This window comes from Astatotilapia calliptera, chromosome 14 (genome assembly GCF_964374335.1).
Source record: "Astatotilapia calliptera chromosome 14, fAstCal68.1, whole genome shotgun sequence".
Taxonomy (NCBI): Eukaryota; Metazoa; Chordata; class Actinopteri; order Cichliformes; family Cichlidae; genus Astatotilapia; species Astatotilapia calliptera.
Genome location: NC_137435.1, coordinates 1,796,812 through 1,818,842, shown reverse-complemented (window position 1 = coordinate 1,818,842; position 22,031 = coordinate 1,796,812). Strand labels below are relative to the sequence as shown.

At 45.2% G+C, this 22,031-nt stretch overlaps 2 protein-coding genes across 11 annotated transcripts in view; one reads left to right on the top strand and one right to left on the bottom strand.

Moving 5' to 3' along the window:
• Window positions 1-592: 592 nt before the first annotated feature.
• On the bottom strand, window positions 593-6,161 carry ilkap (integrin-linked kinase-associated serine/threonine phosphatase). Of its 3 annotated transcripts, none has more exons than XM_026192617.2 (10): window positions 5,841-6,158; window positions 4,835-4,972; window positions 4,590-4,707; window positions 4,401-4,507; window positions 3,947-4,040; window positions 3,779-3,866; window positions 3,564-3,694; window positions 3,372-3,491; window positions 2,979-3,060; window positions 593-822 (listed from the first exon to the last, which is right to left on the bottom strand). In XM_026192617.2, exons 1-10 carry the CDS (start codon window positions 5,881-5,883, stop codon window positions 682-684), a joined length of 1,062 nt encoding a protein of 353 aa, XP_026048402.2. In that variant the 5' UTR covers window positions 5,884-6,158; the 3' UTR covers window positions 593-681. The 3 variants fall into 3 exon arrangements, with proteins under 3 accessions (XP_026048402.2, XP_026048403.1, XP_080145354.1); XM_026192618.2 differs by having other exon boundaries at window positions 4,812-4,972; window positions 5,841-6,150; XM_080289228.1 differs by lacking the exon at window positions 2,979-3,060 and having other exon boundaries at window positions 5,841-6,161.
• A 1,275-nt stretch (window positions 6,162-7,436) lies between these two features.
• ltbp4 (latent transforming growth factor beta binding protein 4) overlaps window positions 7,437-22,031 on the top strand; it is a 67,605-nt gene continuing 53,010 nt past the window's right edge. For 6 of the 8 annotated variants that reach the window (XM_026192607.2, XM_026192606.2, XM_026192605.2 and 3 more), the window contains exons 1-4: window positions 7,437-7,719; window positions 14,499-14,569; window positions 16,531-17,164; window positions 21,029-21,252. In XM_026192607.2, the coding sequence (XP_026048392.2) occupies window positions 7,535-7,719; window positions 14,499-14,569; window positions 16,531-17,164; window positions 21,029-21,252 (1,114 nt within the window). In that variant the 5' untranslated portion in view covers window positions 7,437-7,534. Of the gene's footprint in view, window positions 7,720-13,222; window positions 14,222-14,498; window positions 14,570-16,530; window positions 17,165-21,028; window positions 21,253-22,031 lie in introns of those variants that run through there. The other 2 variants (XM_080289225.1, XM_026192603.2) reach the window with 2 other exon arrangements.

The following is a 22,031-nucleotide window of genomic DNA, read 5'->3' as shown; positions in this document are numbered from 1 at the left end:
CAAGGCCAACAAAGTGAAACGTTTGACTTTCACCAGCATAATTTCACCTTTCGTTTCCTGTTTATTGGCAGAAAAAATGGCGTACATAGCTTTTTATCAGAAGTTACGATGAAACATTGAACATCTAATCGAATCACTTCATCACTAAAAGCATATTTGCACTGCAAAAGACTTACAAATGTGGATTGCACAACACTGGACATTATAGTTCTTCATTTCCACTTAATACTGTACAGTTGCCGTTATTGTATATATATATTTATATTTCTTCATACATTCCTATATATTTCTATACTGTGTATTTTGTTTATACAGTTATTTTATTTTCAACTTTAATTTTCTGTTTCTTTAGGCCACGAGCAGTTGTGTAAGCATTTCACTGCATATCATACTGTGCATGAGACAAATAAAATTAGAATTTGAAATGTTTTCTTCATCCAGCTGGACTTTTTGTTGCATCACAGAAGAAGAAAAAAACCTGTCCCTGCTGTGTTGTTTAATGATCGGGCTGCACGGTCTGATGCGTTTCCTCTTTATGTCCCGTTTGTGTTAATAAAGTTAACAAATTCAAACACTGATGGGACAAATCAGCTGATGGAGACGGAAAATAAATTTTTTTATTGTAAAAGAAGCGGACGTTACAGCAGCAAGAACACAGAAACAAAGATGAGGACGGTGAGTTCAGTAGCCAATAGAAACCAGGATCACAGTGACGTTGTCAGCGCAGCCTCGTCTGACCGCCTCGCTTGCCAGCTGCTGACAGGCGGCCTCGAACCGCCGCTCCTCCTCCATCTGCCCCGCCCCCTTCTCTTTGCTCCCGTCCTGTAGGCATGAAGAGGAGGATGAAGGTCACCCAGCAGAACTCACATGTTTAACTGGATTAAGGCCAAAACCAGTGGGTGACGTTGCAGTGGGTGTCTCCATCTTTTGCATACAGTCTCTTTTTCTAAAACATACAGTGGGGCAAAAAAGTATTTAGTCAGCCACCGATTGTGCAAGTTCTCCCACCTAAAATGATGACAGAGGTCAGTAATTTGCACCAGAGGTACACTTCAACTGTGAGAGACAGAATGTGAAAAAAAAAAATCCATGAATCCACATGGTAGGATTTGTAAAGAATTTATTCGTAAATCAGGGTGGAAAATAAGTATTTGGTCAATAACAAAAATACAACTCAATACTTTGTAACATAACCTTTGTTGGCAATAACAGAGGTCAAACGTTTACTATAGGTCTTTACCAGGTTTGCACACACAGTAGCTGGTATTTTGGCCCATTCCTCCATGCAGATCTTCTCGAGAGCAGTGATGTTTTGGGGCTGTCGCCGAGCAACACGGACTTTCAACTCCCGCCACAGATTTTCTATGGGGTTGAGGTCTGGAGACTGGCTAGGCCACTCCAGGACTTTCAAATGCTTCTTACGGAGCCACTCCTTTGTTGCCCGGGCGGTGTGTTTTGGATCATTGTCATGTTGGAAGACCCAGCCTCGTTTCATCTTCAAAGTTCTCACTGATGGAAGGAGGTTTTGGCTCAAAATCTCACGATACATGGCCCCATTCATTCTGTCCTTAACACGGATCAGTCGTCCTGTCCCCTTGGCAGAAAAACAGCCCCATAGCATGATGTTTCCACCCCCATGCTTCACAGTAGGTATGGTGTTCTTGGGATGCAACTCAGTATTCTTCTTCCTCCAAACACGACGAGTTGAGTTTATACCAAAAAGTTCTACTTTGGTTTCATCTGACCACATGACATTCTCCCAATCCTCTGCTGTATCATCCATGTGCTCTCTGGCAAACTTCAGACGGGCCTGGACATGCACTGGCTTCAGCAGCGGGACACGTCTGGCACTGCGGGATTTGATTCCCTGCCGTTGTAGTGTGTTACTGATGGTGACCTTTGTTACTTTGGTCCCAGCTCTCTGCAGGTCATTCACCAGGTCCCCCCGTGTGGTTCTGGGATCTTTGCTCACCGTTCTCATGATCATTTTGACCCCACGGGATGAGATCTTGCGTGGAGCCCCAGATCGAGGGAGATTATCAGTGGTCTTGTATGTCTTCCATTTTCTGATGATTGCTCCCACAGTTGATTTTTTCACACCAAGCTGCTTGCCTATTGTAGATTCACTCTTCCCAGTCTGGTGCAGGTCTACAATACTTTTCCTGGTGTCCTTCGAAAGCTCTTTGGTCTTGGCCATGGCGGAGTTTGGAGTCTGACTGTTTGAGGCTGTGGACAGGTGTCTTTTATACAGATGATGAGTTCAAACAGGTGCCATTCATACAGGTAACGAGTGGGGGACAGAAAAGCTTCTTACAGAAGACGTTACAGGTCTGTGAGAGCCAGAGATTTTCCTTGTTTGAGGTGACCAAATACTTATTTTCCACCCTGATTTACCAATAAATTCTTTACAAATCCTACCATGTGGATTCATGGATTTTTTTTCACATTCTGTCTCTCACAGTTGAAGTGTACCTCTGGTGCAAATTACTGACCTCTGTCATCATTTTAAGTGGGGGAACTTGCACAATCGGTGGCTGACTAAATACTTTTTTGCCCCACTGTACATATAAGTCTAAACTATGAAGCAGAGCCTCGATTGAACATGTAGCCTAAAGGAGCTCAGGAAGGAAAGCGACTGTTTCTTTAAGTGTCATGAAGACGTCTCACCTCTCACTGTGAGATGGTGAAAGATGGACCCTTGGGCCCCCTCCTCGATTCGATTAAGGGTCCAGCTTCCACCATCATACAGTGAGAGGTCAAACGTCTTCATGAAACGTAAAGAAACGGTTGCTTTTCTTCCTGAGCTCCTTAGATTACCTGGGTGACAGATTACACCCTCACAGATGAAAAACAATCCAAAGTTACATGAAGCTAATCTGCAGACACGCTAACTGCGCTCTTATTTTGTTACACTCATCCGTCGCACTTCCTGCTGATGCAGCGACTTGTGATTGGTGTTAAGGAGGACGGGCTGATACCTGGAGGACGCCGAGGACGAACTTCACAGCTTCGTCGGCTGAGAACACTTTGAACAGGCCGTCACAGGCCAGGATGAGGAACCTGCAGAGAGCAGGGACAGTGCTCACACACCTGCCTCCCAGATCACAGCAAACCAAAGCTGTTTAGGTCCAAATCCAGCTGTTTCCAGTTGTTTCTACTGTGCAGCATCTTATGTATTAAACACGTTTTATTTCTAGTTAGTGAACTCTCCATCACTCTCTCATTGGCGCCAACGGGCTGTGCACTGATGTAGCTCCACCTTCACTGTCACTACACTGATGCTCAGGTGAGCTCAGGTACACAGACCAGGCTGTTTTAAACGTAATGATTCTGTTTCTACATTCGTGGAGCACCTTTTGGTCTCTCCTTACCTGTCATTGGGCGTGAGCTGACACCTCCTCAGGTCAGGGGTCGAAATGACGCCACAGCGTTTGTACTGACCGTCCCCGATGGAGCGAGACACCTCCAGGACACCGAGCACGCGGCCATCCCTGCGGAGACACGAACACATCACCGTTAGCTGAGGCCGAGAGGCGCTGGTGGAGGACGGTAAGGATTCGGACCTGACGGTGCCGCCGGCTCTCTGGATCCTCATCCTCTCCTCGTAGATGGTCGGGTTGTGCTCCTTACTGAGCGCCAGAGTCAGCGACCTCCTCTGTCCGTCTGCCGCCGCCTCCATCCGACACATGACTGCCTGCAGACACGGAAACGGCGCAGCAGGAAGCTTAAGACAGGAAGAAAAAGAAGCGCAGGTGGAGGTGAAGAAACGCCGGCTCACCCTGCTGTCTCCCAGGTTGGCCACGTACACCATGTCGTCCACCACCAGCACGCAGGTGGCCGTGGAGCCGTCCTTCCACGCCGGTTTCCTGTCCACACAAAGAGCTCGTCAACTTTTCCTGCTCCACATTTAAAAACAGCTGCGGCACACTGGCGCTCAGAGTCTTACTGGCTCGAGGCCTTCTTCAGGAAGTCTTCGTCGGTCTGCTTGAACGTGTCCAGGAGACACCTCTTAATCAGCTTGTCTGCGTTTTCAGCATCTCCTGAAAGAGACGACGTGCTTTAACCAATGAGAAGGCACCACGGCTCTCTCGCACGTTTATGTCAAAGTAAACTTACAGATGACTCTGGGTCTCTCTGGACTACTGCGCCCTCTTGTGGACATGACGTGATATTAAAGCAGTTTAAATCTTCTAATAATTAAACATGATTTATGTCAGTTTTAACATCACTATTATTACTGCGGCATTAAAACAAGCAGCTGCCTCATCCATCATCCATCCAATCACGTCTATGACCGCACAGCGAGCAGGGAAACAGGAGACAGCAGCAACTGGACTTTCAAAATAAGAGCGAGGGGGGATTGACCACTGCGGGTCGTGAACAGCGTGGAGGAAACTCACCTGTGGGGAACTTCTTGGCGAGAGTGTGATGGAGGTTCTCAGCGGCGAATCCAGAGGCTCGAGCGCCGCCATGGCCGTCGAACACGGCGAAATACGAAACTCGGGACCTGCAGACAAAGACACGACGTCAGAGAGACCACACGGAGGAGCTGTGACCGATCATGATTGGTGGGCGTGACTTCCTCTTACACGTTTCCTGGCAGCGTGGACAGACAGCCGCTCATGTCCGGCAGCAGCACGTGAGCGTCCTGCATCTCCTCGCGCTCGCCACGCCTTGCCGCCACGTATCCTCTGAGCACTGGGAGGCCTAGACACACAAAGAGAGCGTGAGACCGGCGGCGTCCGCCCTCGCCTCTGCGAGTCGTATTCACGTGTGCTCGCGTCTGATTGGAGGAAAAGAAGCAAACAAACATTGTGGTGGAACAGCTGAAGACCTTCTTTGCAAACTTTCTTGACCTCCTCCTCCTCCTCCTCCCTGTGTGCTTCATCTCGTTTCCGTTTCAACCTTTTCTCCTCCTCCTCTTCTTCTCTGGTGGTTGGGGGTGGAGTTGTGAGCGGTGCTAGAGCAGGACCTGAGGAGGAATCGCATCAAACATTAGCCCGATGTCCTTCCTGACACAACCCTCGCCATTTACCTGCGTTTGTTCCTGCATTCATCACAGTCTAACATCACCAAAATCAAACACTCCACATCTCAGCTCGTGGAATTTCACACTTTTCTTTATACTTTTATTGAATTCATAGACCTGTTTAGGAGCACCAGCTACGGGTTTTTGTCCGTTTGCAAAGGGTGCTGGTGGAAAACATCCTCCTGCTGGATAAAGATGGAGGAAGAGGAGGAGGAAGGTGTGTTTGAGGGCAGCCAGACAGAAAGAAAGGTAGGAGTGTGGAGGTGAGAGCAGGAACGGTAAAGAGCCGTGACTGATATGGAAAGTGAGGCCAGGAGCATCTAAGGGTGAGATGGTCTGCGCATGTGCAGAGGAGGGACGTACATGCAGAGGAGGAGGGGGGGGGTGAGATGATAAGATGGTGATGATTCAGAGACAGCCTGTCTGGCTGTTCCTCACTGATACCAGTTATTAATAATCAAAGAGATCAATAACTGCGAGTTTACGCGGATATATCGAGTTTTAGAAAAAAATGTAATTCACTACAACCACGTTATGGAAGGAAATACGTCACTTTTCATTTTCCCGGTGCTTTGCTGACTATTTAGTGTTTTTATACAGTCAGATTTCACATTTTAGAGGTGAAAAACTGTCGCTGAGCTAATGAAACCTGCAGCTGCTGACCGATGAATCGATGCGTAATCGATCAGTCATGTCTGTGGGGTGTGAACTGAAGCACGGCTCCCGCAGCAGTAACGCTAACGTTAGCTCACTCGGCTCTGTGATGGAGCCTTAGCCCTGCTGCTAACGTCAAACCTTCCCGTTAACTCACCGGAGGTCTGAGTCGGTTCCGGCAGATCGTCGAACAGATCCATCCCGCTGCCCCGCAACAAGCTAACGAACCCGGATACCTGAGCGAACCGCCACTCCTGCCCCCAGCTCTCCGTGTCCGGGTGTCCGTGTCAGGGTGTGTGAGCTGACCCAGTTCGTGTTAAACCGACACGATTATTAAAGCGGGCCAAACTGTGCTAAAGACCCGCTGTCGCTTCTTTTGCAGCAGGAACTGTTCTTCATCTGCAGCCTCAGAGCTAGCCCCGCATTAGCAACACACGGCTACACACAACCTACTTCCGGCCGCTGCTTTCAAAACAAAAGCTTCAAATTATCCGAGCTGCAAATGTCCGGAAGTCTGTGAAGGAAGCTCTAAAAAAGACAACTTCGTTTCCATAGCATCGTTACGTTTAACCCGCAATAAGGACCTAAAGTTTTAGCAGTTGCACATATTTTGCTACATTAGGTTTTATTTAATTATGTTTTACATGTTTCTGTGAAATAATAAAGAGCATTCACAAACATCAGAATTTACTTTATTTACAGTGTTCTGTGGATCAGCAGGGAGTGTGTATTCGTCTGCTAATCAGAAGGTTGGTGGTCTATCCCTGACTGCACCAGCCAAAGATCCTTGGGCAAGATATTGATGCATCCATCGGAGTGTGAATGCTGGAAAGCACTAAGTTGGGAAAAGCAAATGTGCCTGTGTGAATGCGGCGTGCTGTATAAAGTGCTTTGAGTGCTTGACTAGAGAGTAAATAAGAACCAGTCCATCCATAACTCCTGCAGCTGTCCACGTTACAGATCAGTGTTTTGGATCCATAGTCAGGAAACTCCCCGGTCAGATCTTAATCTGATCTTAACTTAAGTGAGGATAACCTCATGGGTCTGTCAATCACTGACACACAGAGGGGCATCTGAATAAGCGATGGTTCAGCTTCATCCTGACAGAAACTGAGGTTACATGTCATAAAACGAGTAAAACACGCATTTGATAAAAGACTTAAGAACTATTTGTTGATCCCAGGCTGCTGACAGCTTACACAGTAATGCTGAAGTTACGGTGCTGCATTTGTGTCTTATTTGTCTGTGCAGACAGGTGTGCAGCCGACGCACACGTGCTCGCGTGCAGTCCTGCAGAAGGCTGACAGCCCATTCAGTTCAGTTTTTTTTATGTAGCACCAAATCGCAATAAGCTCTTCGGCCTCCTCAAAAAGCCTATTGTGAGGTGAAGACCCTACAATGATGCAGAGGCTGAATCCTGATTGGTTGAAAAGTGGACATGACCAGAATATAGAGTGAAAGCAGAGATCACTGCATGAAGGGAGAGATGTGAAAAGCAAGTTAACACACACACACACACACACACACACACACACACACACACACACACACACACACACACACACACACACACACACACACACAGTCAGGTGTTTGTGATGGCACCCTCTGGTGCCAGAGAACAGCCACCGCAGAAGACCATCAGCACAGGCTCTCCACAGCACACTCCTCTCCCTCCTTTCCTTCCCTCCTTGCCTCCTTCGCCCGCCTCTGGCCTCTCATTGGCTGCTTGGCTGCTGCTCTCTTCCAGTTGGCTGGCGGCAGCAGCGGCTGTGGGTGTTCGGATGTCCCACACTGACAGAGAGCCTGAACCTCTCAGCTGCAGCTGATCTCGGAGCTCCTGCGGAGAACATGCGGCTCTGTGAGCTCTGCCTCTGGACCTGCTGGGCTGCAGCGCTCTGCTCCGCAGCACAACAGCACGCGGGACTGGAGACGAGCCCGGCCGGGGGGAGGAGGCTGAGCGCGGGCACAACCACGGCAGCACCGCGGGGGAGCGGAGGGAAGCCCGGGGACCGCCGGAGAGCAGCTCCGAGAGGGTGAGCACCGCACATATGACCATCACCGTCACATTCCACATCACCAACCCAAATAACTCACTTATAATCAGCCGGGCTGCTGTCGGTCTGCGGCTCACTTCATGTCTGAAATCATCTGAGAGGAGAGAACAAAAAACTTTGTGTGTCCTGGTCACGGTGACGTCACACCCGTGTGTAAACAGGCTCAGCTGAGTGAGGAGCTTTGGTTGTGTGCTTTGTGTTGGCTTGTCATCACAGCGAGTCCCGCAGGTGTGCTGTCTGCTGTTTAAATCTCTATCATCACAGACACAACAGGACTTCAGCTTCAGGCTGTGCAGGTGTGACCCTCAGGTGAGTGGTTGTGCAGGTATTATTCATCCTGACCGATTTCTCTCTAGTTCTGCTTTGTGCTCTGCTGGTGTCATCCAACTGCTGGGACCTGCTGCACAGGTGCACCGGCTCCTCCTCTGTGTCCACGGGAGCTGTGGAAGAGCATCTCCCTGAGGAGCAGGAGGAGCACTGCACAAATGCTACAGTAAGACCTCCATCGTGCTCCTCGTGCACGTTTCTGACCGACTGACTGTCAGAATCAGACTGCAGGAGGGCCAAACCTGCTGCACGGGAATCTTTGCTCACATCACTGTGCAGAACCAACAGGTCCAGCTCTAGTGGATGAGAGCAGGCTCACACTGAGCACAAGAGACAGAGTCTGGAGATGCCGCGGTGAACGTTACGACCCTTCAGCCACATCCAGCAGGACCGGCTTGGCACCCTGGGGAGGAAAATCCTCGGACGGTCCCACAGACCTCCGGGTGTTAGCTACCGGTACCTGAGTGTCCTTAGAAACCAGGATGAAATCCTCAGACTCTGTCAGGCCGGGTCCACCTGCAGCAGGCCCCAGACCCCTCCTGGTGGAGGACGATGCCTGGCCTCAGAGTGTGCAGGCATTTCTTTGATGACGAAGGCATTGATGCCACCGATCGGCGCTCATGCTCCTCAGACCTGAATCCAGAGGTGAGGTTTGTGTATTGCACCGCAGGAGCTCACGGATGCCCTGACCCAGGTCTGGGAGGAGCTGACCACCTCCCATCAGGAGAATGCACAGATGTTTGTGGGAGCACTTTTGGGCACGTAGAGCTGCTTGAAGATGGATTTGGACAGCTGTAGGCAGCTCAAGTTTGCAGGAGGGGACTGATATCTTTAAAACAGTCGACATGTGAACAGAATTACAGATATTAAAGCTCAAACATATTTTTATCAAACTAGATGTTTGATGTCTCTGTTCATATTCGATGCAAAACATGTTATGCTGTTCTTATTTTTGAAATCCTTACATTCATATTTATGGATAAGACCAAAGTCCTGCTTCATCGTGCAGGCCTCAGGTGAGGCTGCTTTCCAGGTGCTGGACACATTAAAACAGCTGGATTACCCTGAACAACATGTCTGAGAGCATCTGGTCTACCTGTCTGTGATGTAGTGTGACCGTAAGGCAGCTCAGGAGTGTGTGTGTGTGTGTGTGTGTGTGTGTGTGTGTGTGTGTGTGTGTGTGTGTGTGTGTGTGTGTGTGTGTGTTGACCGTGCGGGTTTAGGGGTAGATTCAGGCTCAGGTCGGGGTTATCGTCCTTATAAACAGTGTGTGTTTAAACAGAGCCGGTTTAAGGGGGGAAAGCAGACATGTTTGTGTAGAAGCAGGCCTCGTTGGCTTCAGCGTGCTGTCAGAGGAAGCGGCTGATTTAGCGTCATGCTCTCCAAACGCTCTACATGATGAAACGTACGCACAACGTTTTTTGGTCCCACACTCTACGTAAAGCTGATTTGCTTTGTTTTTGGTGCTTTGACCCATGAAGTGATCTTTTTAATTTGATTGGAAATTGTTGTCACGTGATGTGATCACATGACCTTCAACATGTATGTGGTGTAATTTTGTGTGTTATTGTGTGGTGAAGTGCAGGTGTGCTCAGGTAAAATGGGAGAGTGCGAGTTGGTAGTCACTCCTGTCGCAGTGAGGTTGGTAAGCTGGCCAATCAGAAGAAGGTGGGGAGTTTGGTGTTCGTGTTAGCATACATTAGCATCTGCCACTTTGCTTCTGACAAACTCTTTATAACAAACATTGTTTGTTTGCTGTGAGATAAATACATTAAAAGTCTTCTTCTGCTGAGTCTGCAGAGGGTCTTTCTACATAAAACCACAGAAGAAGACAATGCTGCTTATTGCAGAGTTGCATTAATTTCAGCAGCAAACATTCAAAAGTCAAAATCCTTGAAGGATTTTCTGTACAAATCAAAGAAGTTCTGCTGTTAATCTGCCAGACATCACAAAGTCCACTTTTCTTTTCTCACCGTGCACATGCTGCACGTTGAATGATCCGAGTGTCTGCAGCAGGAACCACGTTACAGCAACATCTGCTGAGGAGAGAAGCCGGCTGACGGTGGAGATGCTGTCTGACAGAATCGTATATAAAACATGTTAATACTTAGCGTGTAGGACAGCACACGTCTGTCTGTGATTCTGCTGACTCTGAAACATCTTAAAGCCTCCCTGCTGCTGACACCGGTTTAATCTCAAACAGAAGAAGAAGAAGCTGCTGCGACTAAAACCAGCGTAGATCAGTTTAATGACAGCAGCTCTGCTCTGCGTCCACGTAGCAATCAGAAAGTCGAGTTTTTGTTTGATTTTATTTGCGTAATTAAATGCTCAACACTGTGTTTACCTTTATTTTTGTCCTGTATCGATACTTTTACATTTTCCTGCTTATATTAAGTTTCTTTGTATGAATGTGTGTATTAGCACACATATTTCTGTGTGAATCTATTCTGTTTATTTCAGTTCCATATTTTTTTCTTGGACTCTGTTAGAGCAGCTTTGCATGAGTCACAGTTTAAAATAATCCCTCTTTATGTCGTTCTGGGCCTTGATGCAGCCCGTCAGTTCATTCTCTATCTGAAACAAGCTGTTTTCATTTCTGTCCCCACAAAGGATCTTTCTTCTGATTGGTTGCCCCTCATAGATATTAGGTGGGTGGAGCTTCTCAACATGAGGTGACCGTACTAGAGCTATGCCTTTTCTATGACCTCACAGATCCAAGAGTAGAAAAAACTGTAAGAAACTGAGTGTTAAGAGAAGTCTGAAGCTACACCGACATCAGTATTTAAAGTTTTGGTCATGTTTAAAATGAGCGTTTCCCTCTGGAACAGGAGATGTACGACAGGAAATACCAAAAACCCTACACGTTAATAAAGGACGGAGAAAGCTCAGACTGACTGAGGGCGAGCTTTGTGTTTGTAGTTTTCTTTGTGGATGAAATGTGGAGGCCAACAAGCTGCTCAGTGTCTGAAGGCTAAAGCAGATTCTTTGAAGCTCAAAGTGTCTGAGAGCGTAGGAAGCAAACACAGGCTCGTGGTTTCAGAGCAGCTGTGGACTCCCTGACTCGAGCCGACTCGGGCTCCTTCCTGACTTCTGGGTCATTCTTGTAGGTCTTTGGTGTTGGTGAAACTCTGGGATAATGTCCCCGAAAAGTCAGTGAAACAGCCGTGTGTGTGTGTGTGTTTATGCCCCTCCCCCTGCACCTGACGTGGCACAGGTTGTAGTCATTTTAACAGAACAGCTTGTAATGAAAATATAAAAACACTCATTCAGATTCAGCACTGTGCTTCGTCCCCAGAAAGAGTCTCGTATGACCGTCACCGTGTTATTGTTGGCAGCTTAACTTCATTAATCCCTTGTTTCCTTAAAGTGCAGCGATTAGATGACTGATTAGTTGTTTGAGAAACAGTTAATTTTATAAAAGCTGCTGCAAAATGAAATGCTGTCTGCAGGTCTGCATGACCTGGAGGAGGGTCATTACTCTGTTTGTAGGACGATTTGTTCTCAGTCGCTTTCCTGAGGAAAGATTTCTTATTTTTAGCTTCTGATGTGTTTCTACTAAACTGAATGTGTTTCGATTTTTATTTATTCGATTGACTCTGAAAGCAGAGCTTTAACTTTCACTTGCTGGCTATTGTGGATCATCATATTTGATCAGGTGAAAGCTGTTTTAAAGTGGGAGACACTAAAACACTTGTTTCAGAGAGAGGACACACTAAGTTCCAGTATAAGATAAAGAAGGATGATTTTAAACCACAGATCATGCAAATATGGTTCTGGAAATGATCAGACACTTCAGATTATTCTGCAGTTTGAATACTTGGGGATTATTCGATGATTGTGTTGCTCTAAGGCTGCAGGTGAAAGCATCAACAAAACGTATTTACGCTGAGCTTTTTGTCGTGCTTTGCAGACTCAGGAAAATCCTTCGAATGTCTTTGTATTAAAGGTCTTAAAATCTTAAATTTAATCTGGTGAACCAGCAGAAATCTTGCGACGTGCTTATTTCTATCAGCTGCCGTTCCTGTATGAAGGGGTCTTTGCTCTAACTTGTACCCCTGCGCCTCTCTCCGGACTCACCCGTCTGTGTGTATACAGGTTCAGGACTGTATGTGTGGTAATGCTAAATCTTTGTTTGGACACACACTGATCCCGGTGTGAGTTAGTGGGGCCTCCTGTGCTGCTACAATACGACCGGTACGCTGTGAGTAATGATTAAATCCTCTGCAGAGAAGCTGTGTCCACACTTGGTCGGCTACATTTAACAAACAGCGTCTCATCTCTGCCGCCGCCCCCGAAACCCGAACCAAGCCCGAGCCCGGTGTATTCATCGCTGTCAGAGTTATATCTGTTAGACCGCCTTGTTGCTTTCATGTCTGAACATCAGAAGATCTCCAGCCTAAACAATATATATAATCAATTTTCTCCCACTTACCCAGGTCACAGAGATATCCTCACATTCCCCTCCACATCCACTTCCTTGGGATACCGAGATGTTCTTGAAGCAAGCCTGCAGCCCGGATTGTTCTTAAGCCTTTTTCAGCTGCATTATAGATGTTTAACATAAAGTTGTGTTTCTGTTACGTTCATGCAAAAAGATGCAAAGCGAGAAATGGATCAGTATTTGATGTTTGATGTTTTCGAAGCTGTCTCCAGGTGCACAAAGACCAGTTTTCAGACTGATCTACGGACTTGGCTTCAAAGGATTGCAGTGAAGTTGCTGCCGAGACAGAACTTTCTCTGTTAATGAATATTGGAGAACTTCCCACAGTTACCACGACTCCCACAGCGTTCTTTAAAATCTAGAACTAGTTCCACTTATTTTCAGTGGAGAAGCATCAGTGGCATTTCCCAAAAGTGTAGCCTAACACACAAATGTCTCCATCCAAAATATGCACCAGAGAACTTGCCCATTTACTTTTTGGCTGCTCATCTTCGGGTGTTTGTGTGACCTCAGACTGACTCCATAACTTGTGTTGCACAGAGTTTGACCACTTCAGGACTTGGTTTTGGGACCTCTTGGAAACTTGCTGTTCAGACTGTCTCAGTTTCTTCACTTTTAATGTGAATGTGAGTAAAATAGACTTCAATGATATTTAATCTCTGGTTTTGGAGCATCTTGTACCAATGGACAACAGCCTAGAACCAGCTCCCCTGGTGTGGAAGAGTTCTTGGGTGGATTTAAGTGGTCTCGATGCCAGAAAGACTCCCAAAGACCTTTTTGTCTTTGGGAAGTGTTTCTAGAGTGATTTCCACTTTGGTTTCATCGTTCTAGATTTGAGTTAATCTCAGACTCAGTTTTGGATTTAGAGCAATTGTCTCGGAAAAAACCCACGAACCCTAATGCTCAGGATTCAGTGTCTTTAGGGCTCTGATTGGCTGTTTGGGATCATGTTTTCTCTGCAGGGTGATCCAACACCTTTGATCAGCTGACTGCTTGTGTTAAGCTTTCAAACAAATCCTTTCTCTGGTTTCCCTCACACTTCCTGTTGCACACAGCTGTGGAGTCACACTGGCCCGTCACTTTGATGAGGGGCAGCGGCTCTTGATCCAAGGTTTGCCTGTGAATTGACTCCTTTTTCCAGAAGACCTGCGAGGTAACGGTTTACTGGGAATGTTTAAATGTTTTATTGGAAGACCGTGAACCCAGCCGCAAATAGCGGACTGCTTGTTTGTAAGGAGGGAATGGTTTTTTTTACCTTTTATTACTTCTAAATCAAGTGTCAGGGACCAAGCAGTAAAGCATAAAGGACACAGGTGGTTTTAATTCAAAAAACGGGTTTTATTGACCCAAAAATATGAAAATATATTTAACAAAGCCAAAACTTAAACAGGCAGAACAATAAAAGAGGTCAACTCAACAGACTAAACTCAAGATAACAATTAACAAAACCTCAAACAAACATATGGTAAACTGACCTGCTGAAATGACACACAGGGGGACTTAAATACTGGTTTAGCTAAACCAAATGACACACACGGGGGAAAACAAGATGGCTGCCATATAACCAACTAATACAAAACATTTAAACAAACATGAAACACCCCCCAGGCAATGAAGCATGTGGTGCAATCCAATTAGGCTGTCAGCAGTACTTCAGGTCTCCCAGCCCTTTGCCACACCTTTTGCCAGACAGGAGGAGACACCAACCCCCAGGTAACTCAAACAAAGAAAGATGTATTAATATAACATAAAACAGAACTTTGACCTTGCAAGGTTAATATGTGTGCACGCCATATAAACATTGGAAGGTGTGATGGAAAAATGAATACATTTAACAAAGAAACGATATTGAACAATAAATAGAATATTTTAAAGTAGTGACTGTAAATTAAACTAAAGTGAATCAACGGGTGATGAGGTGTGGAGCTTACCATGTGTGGCATGCCATCACATCAAGTCTTAAAGTTTAAAACGCCTCCTTTCTCTGCAGGCCTCGAGTATGTGGAGATCGCTGCTGTGCTGGATGGATGCTGTCGCCTAAAACTAGGAGATGCACCAAACGTGAGTATAACGTGAGGGAACCACCACTAGCATGAATTTTGTTAGAAGTGTTCTTTATTTTAGTCAACATCACTCATCTTGCTGCGCAGTTTAACATATCTGCAGCACACACCTGCAACAAGCATGCACACTGATCCATCTGCAGATTTGGTTGATTTTGGTCCTCAGGGTGCAGCCCAGATGGATGCCCATAGCATCCACCCAGCGTCCAGTTGCTGAGTCTGCACAGACGGATCTGATAATGCAGGTCAGGTGGAGCTGCTGTCAGCGTGCATCACAGTTTAAAGTGTGAAATGATGCTGAGTGGTGGAGTCCATATGCAGAGCTGGATTTATGCACTCCACCTGCAGACCTGCAGGCGCTCCCACAGAACAAAGTTTAAAGCAGAGTTGCTTCTCAAAGCTAACGGTTCATTTTTAATTCATAAAATCTGAACCTGCTTCTTCCTGTTAATCAAAGGAAACCTCTGGTGCTGATAAACGAAGCTAACATGGAAACGGCTAAAGCTGCTGAAACATTAGTGGAGACGATGAGCAGGAAATTCACTTCCTGAGTCCGTAAAAACTGAGCGCTCACTGTTGAACTCAGATTTGAATTCTTAGCTAAAACCTAACAACTTTTTTCGCCCTCTGTCACAGGGTCACATGATCGATTTGTTCATCCAGATGATGATTTTTTTTTCCAACACTTATTGTTTAGCGGCTCAGCTCCAAACGAGAGGAGAATAAACTGGGTGATTGTTCTTCAGCTTTTCTCTTCATATCAGCAAAAACAAATCAGACTGTGAAACATCATCAGGACGTCCCAGACAAAATATCTCAGACTAATCTGGATCCAGGGGCTGAATCCATGCAGGATATAATGGGATATTATATCATGTGTGTGTGTGTGTGTGTGTGTGTGTGTGTGTGTGTTGTTATTCTGTGCAGATTAGCCACATATAAAAGTAATTTTACACACGTGGATCCTAATGGTTTCTTTCAGGACGGGATTATGGGGATTGTCTGAAGCAGAAACTCGTGAATAGAAACAGATTTTGCCTCTGACTCGCTTTCTCTCTCTCTCACACACACACACACACACACACACACACACACACTCAGCTCAGGGCGTGCAGAGTGAAGTTTTGTGTTTAGTCACATTGTTGAGCAGTTGGTCTGCAGACTCACAGAGGGAAACGCTGGCGCTGAGTTTCTGTTTGTCAGACAGGAAATGCAGATCAAACCAAAGAGAATAAAAGAATAAAACGCTGGTTATCCTGAGAAACTGCAGAGTTAAAAACCATCACTCTGAGTGATTGAGTGATGCAGCAGTAACCTGCAGGTCGAGCTGCTCACAGACGCTGGTTTCTGGAAGTGTTCCTCAGCACATGCACTGATGTTTTAATGCAGTGCTGCCGACGCTCACAGAGAGAGATGTGCTATATATATCTATATACATATATATGTTCACAGTAAGGAACATTATTTTGAAACTGTTCTAGTTTGAAGGCGCAGATTTTTGCAGAGTGGTCAGCCTCTGCTCATCTGTCCTTCTAGGAAACTCTGCCTCCTAAACATGCTCTTTTTATACCTGATCATGTTACCAACCCGTCTTTCAGCTACAAAGTGCGTAATGATAAGTGTTACAGCTGCATTCTGCCTGAAAGCCACCAGATGGCAATAACTGTGCAAACAGACATAGAAAACAGCTTTTTGTTAACCCCTGTAGACATCTTCCTGCTGAGTTTGGGGCTCAGACTGTCGTTGTGGGTCACATTGAATAATAATAAGTCTACATTTCAAATGGAGGATTATTTGTGGTATGCTCATTAGCTAATGACTTATGACTGATGGTCCATTAGCCAATGAGCTGCTGGTTTCACAGTGAGATCGGCCCGGCTTTGTTACATCAGGGTATTTGACTGCTGTCTACGCTGCAGTAATGTTCTGTTAATGAAGCGCGCTCTCCTTCTTCTTCAGCCAGGTGTTCTCCTCCCTGCCGTAACGGGGCGCTGTGTCGACAGTTTAACAGGTGCGTGTGCAGACAAGGTTTCCATGGTTACCACTGTCAGCTGCCCCTTTCTGCACCAGGACACCTGCTGACATCCATCCACCCGACAGAGTTCCCGGTCCACCTCAGACCCCTCCGGATCCCACCACAACCAGCTCTGAGCCCCCAGAGAAGCACCAAACCTGCTGCCAGCTCACCTCCACCCGAACCTCCACCTGAACCTTCAGACCCGAACCCGACTTCTGCTCAGGCTGATGGAGAGGAGGACACAAAGGTCCCTGACTCTGGTCCTGCCAAAGCTGTAGGCTTTGGAGGTCAAACTGAAGAGAATGATGGAGCTGACAGTGGAGGAGGTGTTTCCAAGCGGTTTCTGACTCGTGAGGAGAACCAAGCCTCCCCAAAATATCCCACTGTAATCCGGTTCGATCCAGATCCAGATGAAGGGCTGACAGCCTCCAATCAGAGTTCTGATTCTGGATCTGAAGCAGAGGAGAGGAGACCAGGCACTTTCGAAATGCCTCCACCCGAGTTTGATCCAGGACAGGACGAGGAGGATCAGAATGAGGGGAAGGAGAAAAAGATGGCGGGAGCAAAAAAGCTGAGGTAACAAAAAACTCATCTTCTTTATCTTCTCATCTTCTCTTTTTCCTTTCCTAACCTCCTTGTTTCCACTCCTCTGTCCTGGGTCACAAAAATAAAATCCCTCCTGAGTCTTTTCTGGTCCACTCTTCCTCGACCTTGATGGGAAACTTTAACTCTGTAACTCTCTTTATTTAAGCTCAGAGCGTGTTTAAGGTGGGGGGACAGTCTAACCCCCTCTCCTTTCACAAAGGATCCTCCAGTGTCTCCTTTGCTAAAGGAGATGATGAAGGATGCACTGAGGCACCTTTCCTTAGAATCTGGAGAGTTTAACCAGCTGTTTTGTAGCTCCTCTTTGTCCTTCTCTCTCCTGCTTTTTCTTCTTCCTCATCATCACTGCACAGTCAGTGCCGTTCTCTGTTCAGACACCAGGTGGAGTTCTTTATTTGATTATATACGCTGTACTGTGCACTGTATGTTGTACAAAGATCAGGCACTACTTCCTGAAGCTGCTGGAGGCTCTAAAATTTTTTAAATGTTCCAGAATCAGCTGGGAAAACTTTTCCATCCATCCTGATCTTTGTTCCACAAATCCGTCACCTCAGATCCAGATGAGGAGATGGGAAGAAAGACCTAAGCTTTCACTTCTCCGGAGAGTCTGACCTCTGCTGAAATCCAGATTCACAAACTGAAAGTCAGCACAACCCTTGAGTCATAGGTCAGGTGGTGGAGGTCAAAGGTTAGAGCCATGGTCCCTACAGGCTGTGGGAGAATGTTTTATGTTCTGTCTGCTGCAGATTAAACAGAAGTTTTTCACAGTAAAGACTTTTTTCATCACAACAACAAGAGGGTTGCTAAGGATGCCTCTGAGTTTGTGTAGATTTTGGATAAACACCGAACCCCTCTGATCTGGGACAGAGTGTCAGCAATTCATCTCTTTCCTTCTCTGGTTTGAAATCATGGCTTTCGGTATCTGCTGATAATTTCGGTATGACTAAACAAGGATTTAATAATTCATCAACACTTATTTATCAACAAAAACCTAAAGTTTTTTTTTCTAGCTGCACATCAAACCTGCATTAAGATCAGGTCGGTGTTCGGTGTGGTTTCAGTGTCTTAAGCTGACATCATCCTGAGGACGGCTTGAGAAACTTCCTCTTGATGAGGAAGGTTTTTACCAACACCTTACCGTTAGGTGTCTGTTGGTACCTTTGTACTGATGCAGTGTGAAATGAATGAGTTGTTAAAAAAACATTCAGCATTTCTGATGAAGTAAACTTAGAACAACACGGACTCAGATGTGATAGATCTGGTTGCTGATATCTGATCCAGGATTTTGAGTAAGGATCGGATCAATATTGTCAACATCGTGTCACTTACCAAACGATGTTAACTCATCATTTTGAGCATGCACTCACCTTTACAGGCTACGCTTCAAAAACCCGTTGGTCTAACTAACAATCTTGAAAGTACAGCTTTTTGAATTTACAGCAATTCGTTTTACTTTTAATAAATCCAGCACTGATTTACGTGTCTAAACTAAAAGCATGATGAAGTAAAAGGTTAACCCCACAAAATTTAAATTATCAGTCCATACAAGCTTGAAAGAACATCCTATGGACAGGAACTCCAGAAAGTGGGAGTTCTCGAGTATTTATAGAGTCTTTGGTTGGAAGAAGTTTGACACCCCCCCCCCCCCCCCCCCCCCCACCAGAGGGTTAAACTGGTTGAAGTTATATTTTTTCTTCTAGTTGAAATAATGTTCAGAAGCTGCATGTTTGGAACAGGCTTTTCAGATCTCTCCAGAGCTCTAAATCTAGAGCCGGTTTTGTCTGTACTGTGCTTTTTGTGGCTCATAAAAAGCGACAAAGTGGCAGCTGTAACATTTAAGTTCAGGAATGAAAAATAAACTTTGCATCAGACTGTAGGGCATCTCTGTGGTTATCAGCTCCAGCAGATTAATCTGTGCTGTTTGTTCACTCTGCTGCTGCTGCACCACTGTTTTCTATCACTCTATTTATGGCCACTTGAAATCATTCTCTCAGTTTACTGCCCTAGGAAAGCATAACACTGGAGCTACACTGGGTCAGATGTATAATCTGTAACTGACATTCTGTTTGATTTCCTGTGAAAACAGCTTTTTTTTTTTTTTAAAAGAAGACTAAAAATATATCAGACACGCTGCCCTCAGTACCTGGCCAGCTGAACAACAACATAATTTTACAAGTTAACATCATGCCAGCTAAAATTAGGCTCCAGCATCCTAAAAGTACTTTTCGTTTGAAAAACAGCTTAATTATATTCTCACATCAAATGAGAGTTTTTAGCTAAGTGGGAATGTGCCCAAGTTAGAGCCACTTCACAAAGGTTTTCAGTAACAACGGCAAACAGGTGCTAACAGCAGCTAACAGGCAAAAACAGCAGTGCTTACTGACAGAAAATTACAACAGTTCTCATCAACAATTTACCTCAGTGTCACTGTCATCAATCAGCGAGGCTTACTCGTCGACAGTGTAAGGAATAATACGCAGAGACATGTCAAAATGTCATAAAAAATCAAGTAAATGTCTAAGCAGTGATCAGTGACCGTGGTCCACTCATTCAAGTGACTGCAATTCCAGGCAGAGTTCAGTGACTGATGTTTGTTACCTATCTTGACACAAAATACTAGTAAGCGTGCAAAATTTTGTTGGGCTTCAGATTTTCTCCAGTATAATTTGAGGGATCGTTGATAACATAATGATATAAATCATGTGGCACGAAGTCCGGGAAAGTGCCAGGGACTTCACACCAACACTTGTTTACTCATAGTTGCCATAGTTTATCTTATCTGCATAATATTTGGTATGTGTTTCACTAACTTGAGGTGTCAAGATTGTTACACACGCAAAATGGCTGACAAGCACTAAGTGGTCACGTGTCTGCAAAACCTCTCTAAAAACATGCTAACAGTGGCTGAAGTTTTAGAAAGATAGTAAATATGAATAAAATTATTTTAAAAGATGCTAACTACAATTAAAGTTACAAAAGATTAACTTAATAACTTACTATTAACTTACTATTAAATGAACTTAGCTAATTAGCTATCTGCTAGCTATCAGTTATTACTGTTCAGCTTGTAGTGCCATTACTGTTCAGCTGTTAGTGTTATTACTGTTCAGCTGTTAGTGTTCAGCTGTCAGTGTTATTACTGTTCAGCTGTTAGTGTTCAGCTGTCAGTGTTATTCCTGTTCAGCAGCTAGTGTTATTGCTGTTCAGCTGTTAGTGTGATTGCTGTTCAGCTGTTAGTGTGATTGCTGTTCAGCTGTTAGTGTTATTCCTGTTCAGGTGTAAGTGTTATTCTTTTTCAGCTGTCAGTGTTATTCCTGTTCAGCTGTTAGTGTTATTGCTGTTCAGCTGTTAGTGTTATTCCTGTTCAGCTGTTAGTGTTATTGCTGTTCAGCTGTTAGTGTTATTCCTGTTCAGCTGTAAGTGTTATTCTTTTTCAGCTGTTAGTGTTATTACTGTTAAGCTGTTAGTGTTCAGCTGTCAGTGTTATTACTGTTCAGCTGTTAGTGTTCAGCAGCTAGTGTTATTGCTGTTCAGCTGTTAGTGTTCAGCTGTCAATGTTATTCCTGTTCAGCAGCTAGTGTTATTGCTGTTCAGCTGTTAGTGTTATTCCTGTTCAGCTGTTAGTGTTCAGGTGTAAGTGTTATTCTTTTTCAGCTGTTAGTGTTATTCCTGTTCAGCTGTTAGTGTTATTTAGTCTGATGGTAAAATTGTAATCATATATTCTTACATTGTAAATGATAGTTTTTGTGTATATTTAAAGTAAATTTTTTGTTTATGTATTTTTTGTGTTTATTGACTACATATTATGTGTTCACTGTTATATAATGTATGTAACAGCCTGAGAGAGGTCCAGGCAGTGCTGCTGAGAAAGACTCTGTCACAGGGAGGAAGAGGTGACAAGATGGCCGCCCTGCTGATGAAGCACATTGAGAGGGAGACGAATAAAGTTCACAGTGCAACCTCCCCTTTTAATGCTTCCTCATCCTCCTCGCTGAAAACAAGTGTGAAGACGTTCCACACCCAGAAGGGGCAGTACAGCGTCCATTTCAACACCCTGACAGGTCAGTGATGTCATATTTTTGAATGTTTTTTTTACACTTACATGTTTCATATTGTCAGACAGTTTTAATATTAGATAAAGCTAACCCAGGTAAATACAAAATGCAGTTTTTTAATGATGATTTTGTTTATGAAGGGAAAAAAATCTCCTTAAAGCCCTGTGTGAAAAAGTAACTGCAGCCGTTGTTAAGTTGGAAATTTATTAACTTTACTCTTTGGAAAGGATAGTTTTTCTCCCCCTTTAATACATGAAGTTATTGTTAGAAAACTGTGGAAGCAAACCAATATTTCCATCTTGACCAAAATCCGCCTTTTCCGGACGCTGATCCTGCTGATTTTACTCTATGGATCTGAAACGTGGACTGTGCTCAAAGAAGACCTCAACAAACTTGAAGTTTTCCAGATACGCTGCCTTCGACAGATATTACGAGTATCACTTCGAGGCCGCCTTCGAAACAAGGACATCCGACGGAGATGCGACAACCAACCGCCAATTGAGGGGCAAATTCAAAAACGCTGATTGCGATGGTTTGGCCATGTGTGTTGAATGGATGGGAGGAGACTACCACATCAACTCCTCTGACGTAAACGACCCACCCAGTAGAGAATCCACCGAACGGCACCGAAGAAAACATGGCTAAAACAGGTCAAAGATGACATCAGGGGCAGAATAAATCTTGATGAGGCCAGGACAATCGCCAACGATCGCCATGCATGGCAACGAGTTGTGAAGGAAATTCTACAACCATTGGCACCCACAGCAGTGTATGGGCTTAGGAGT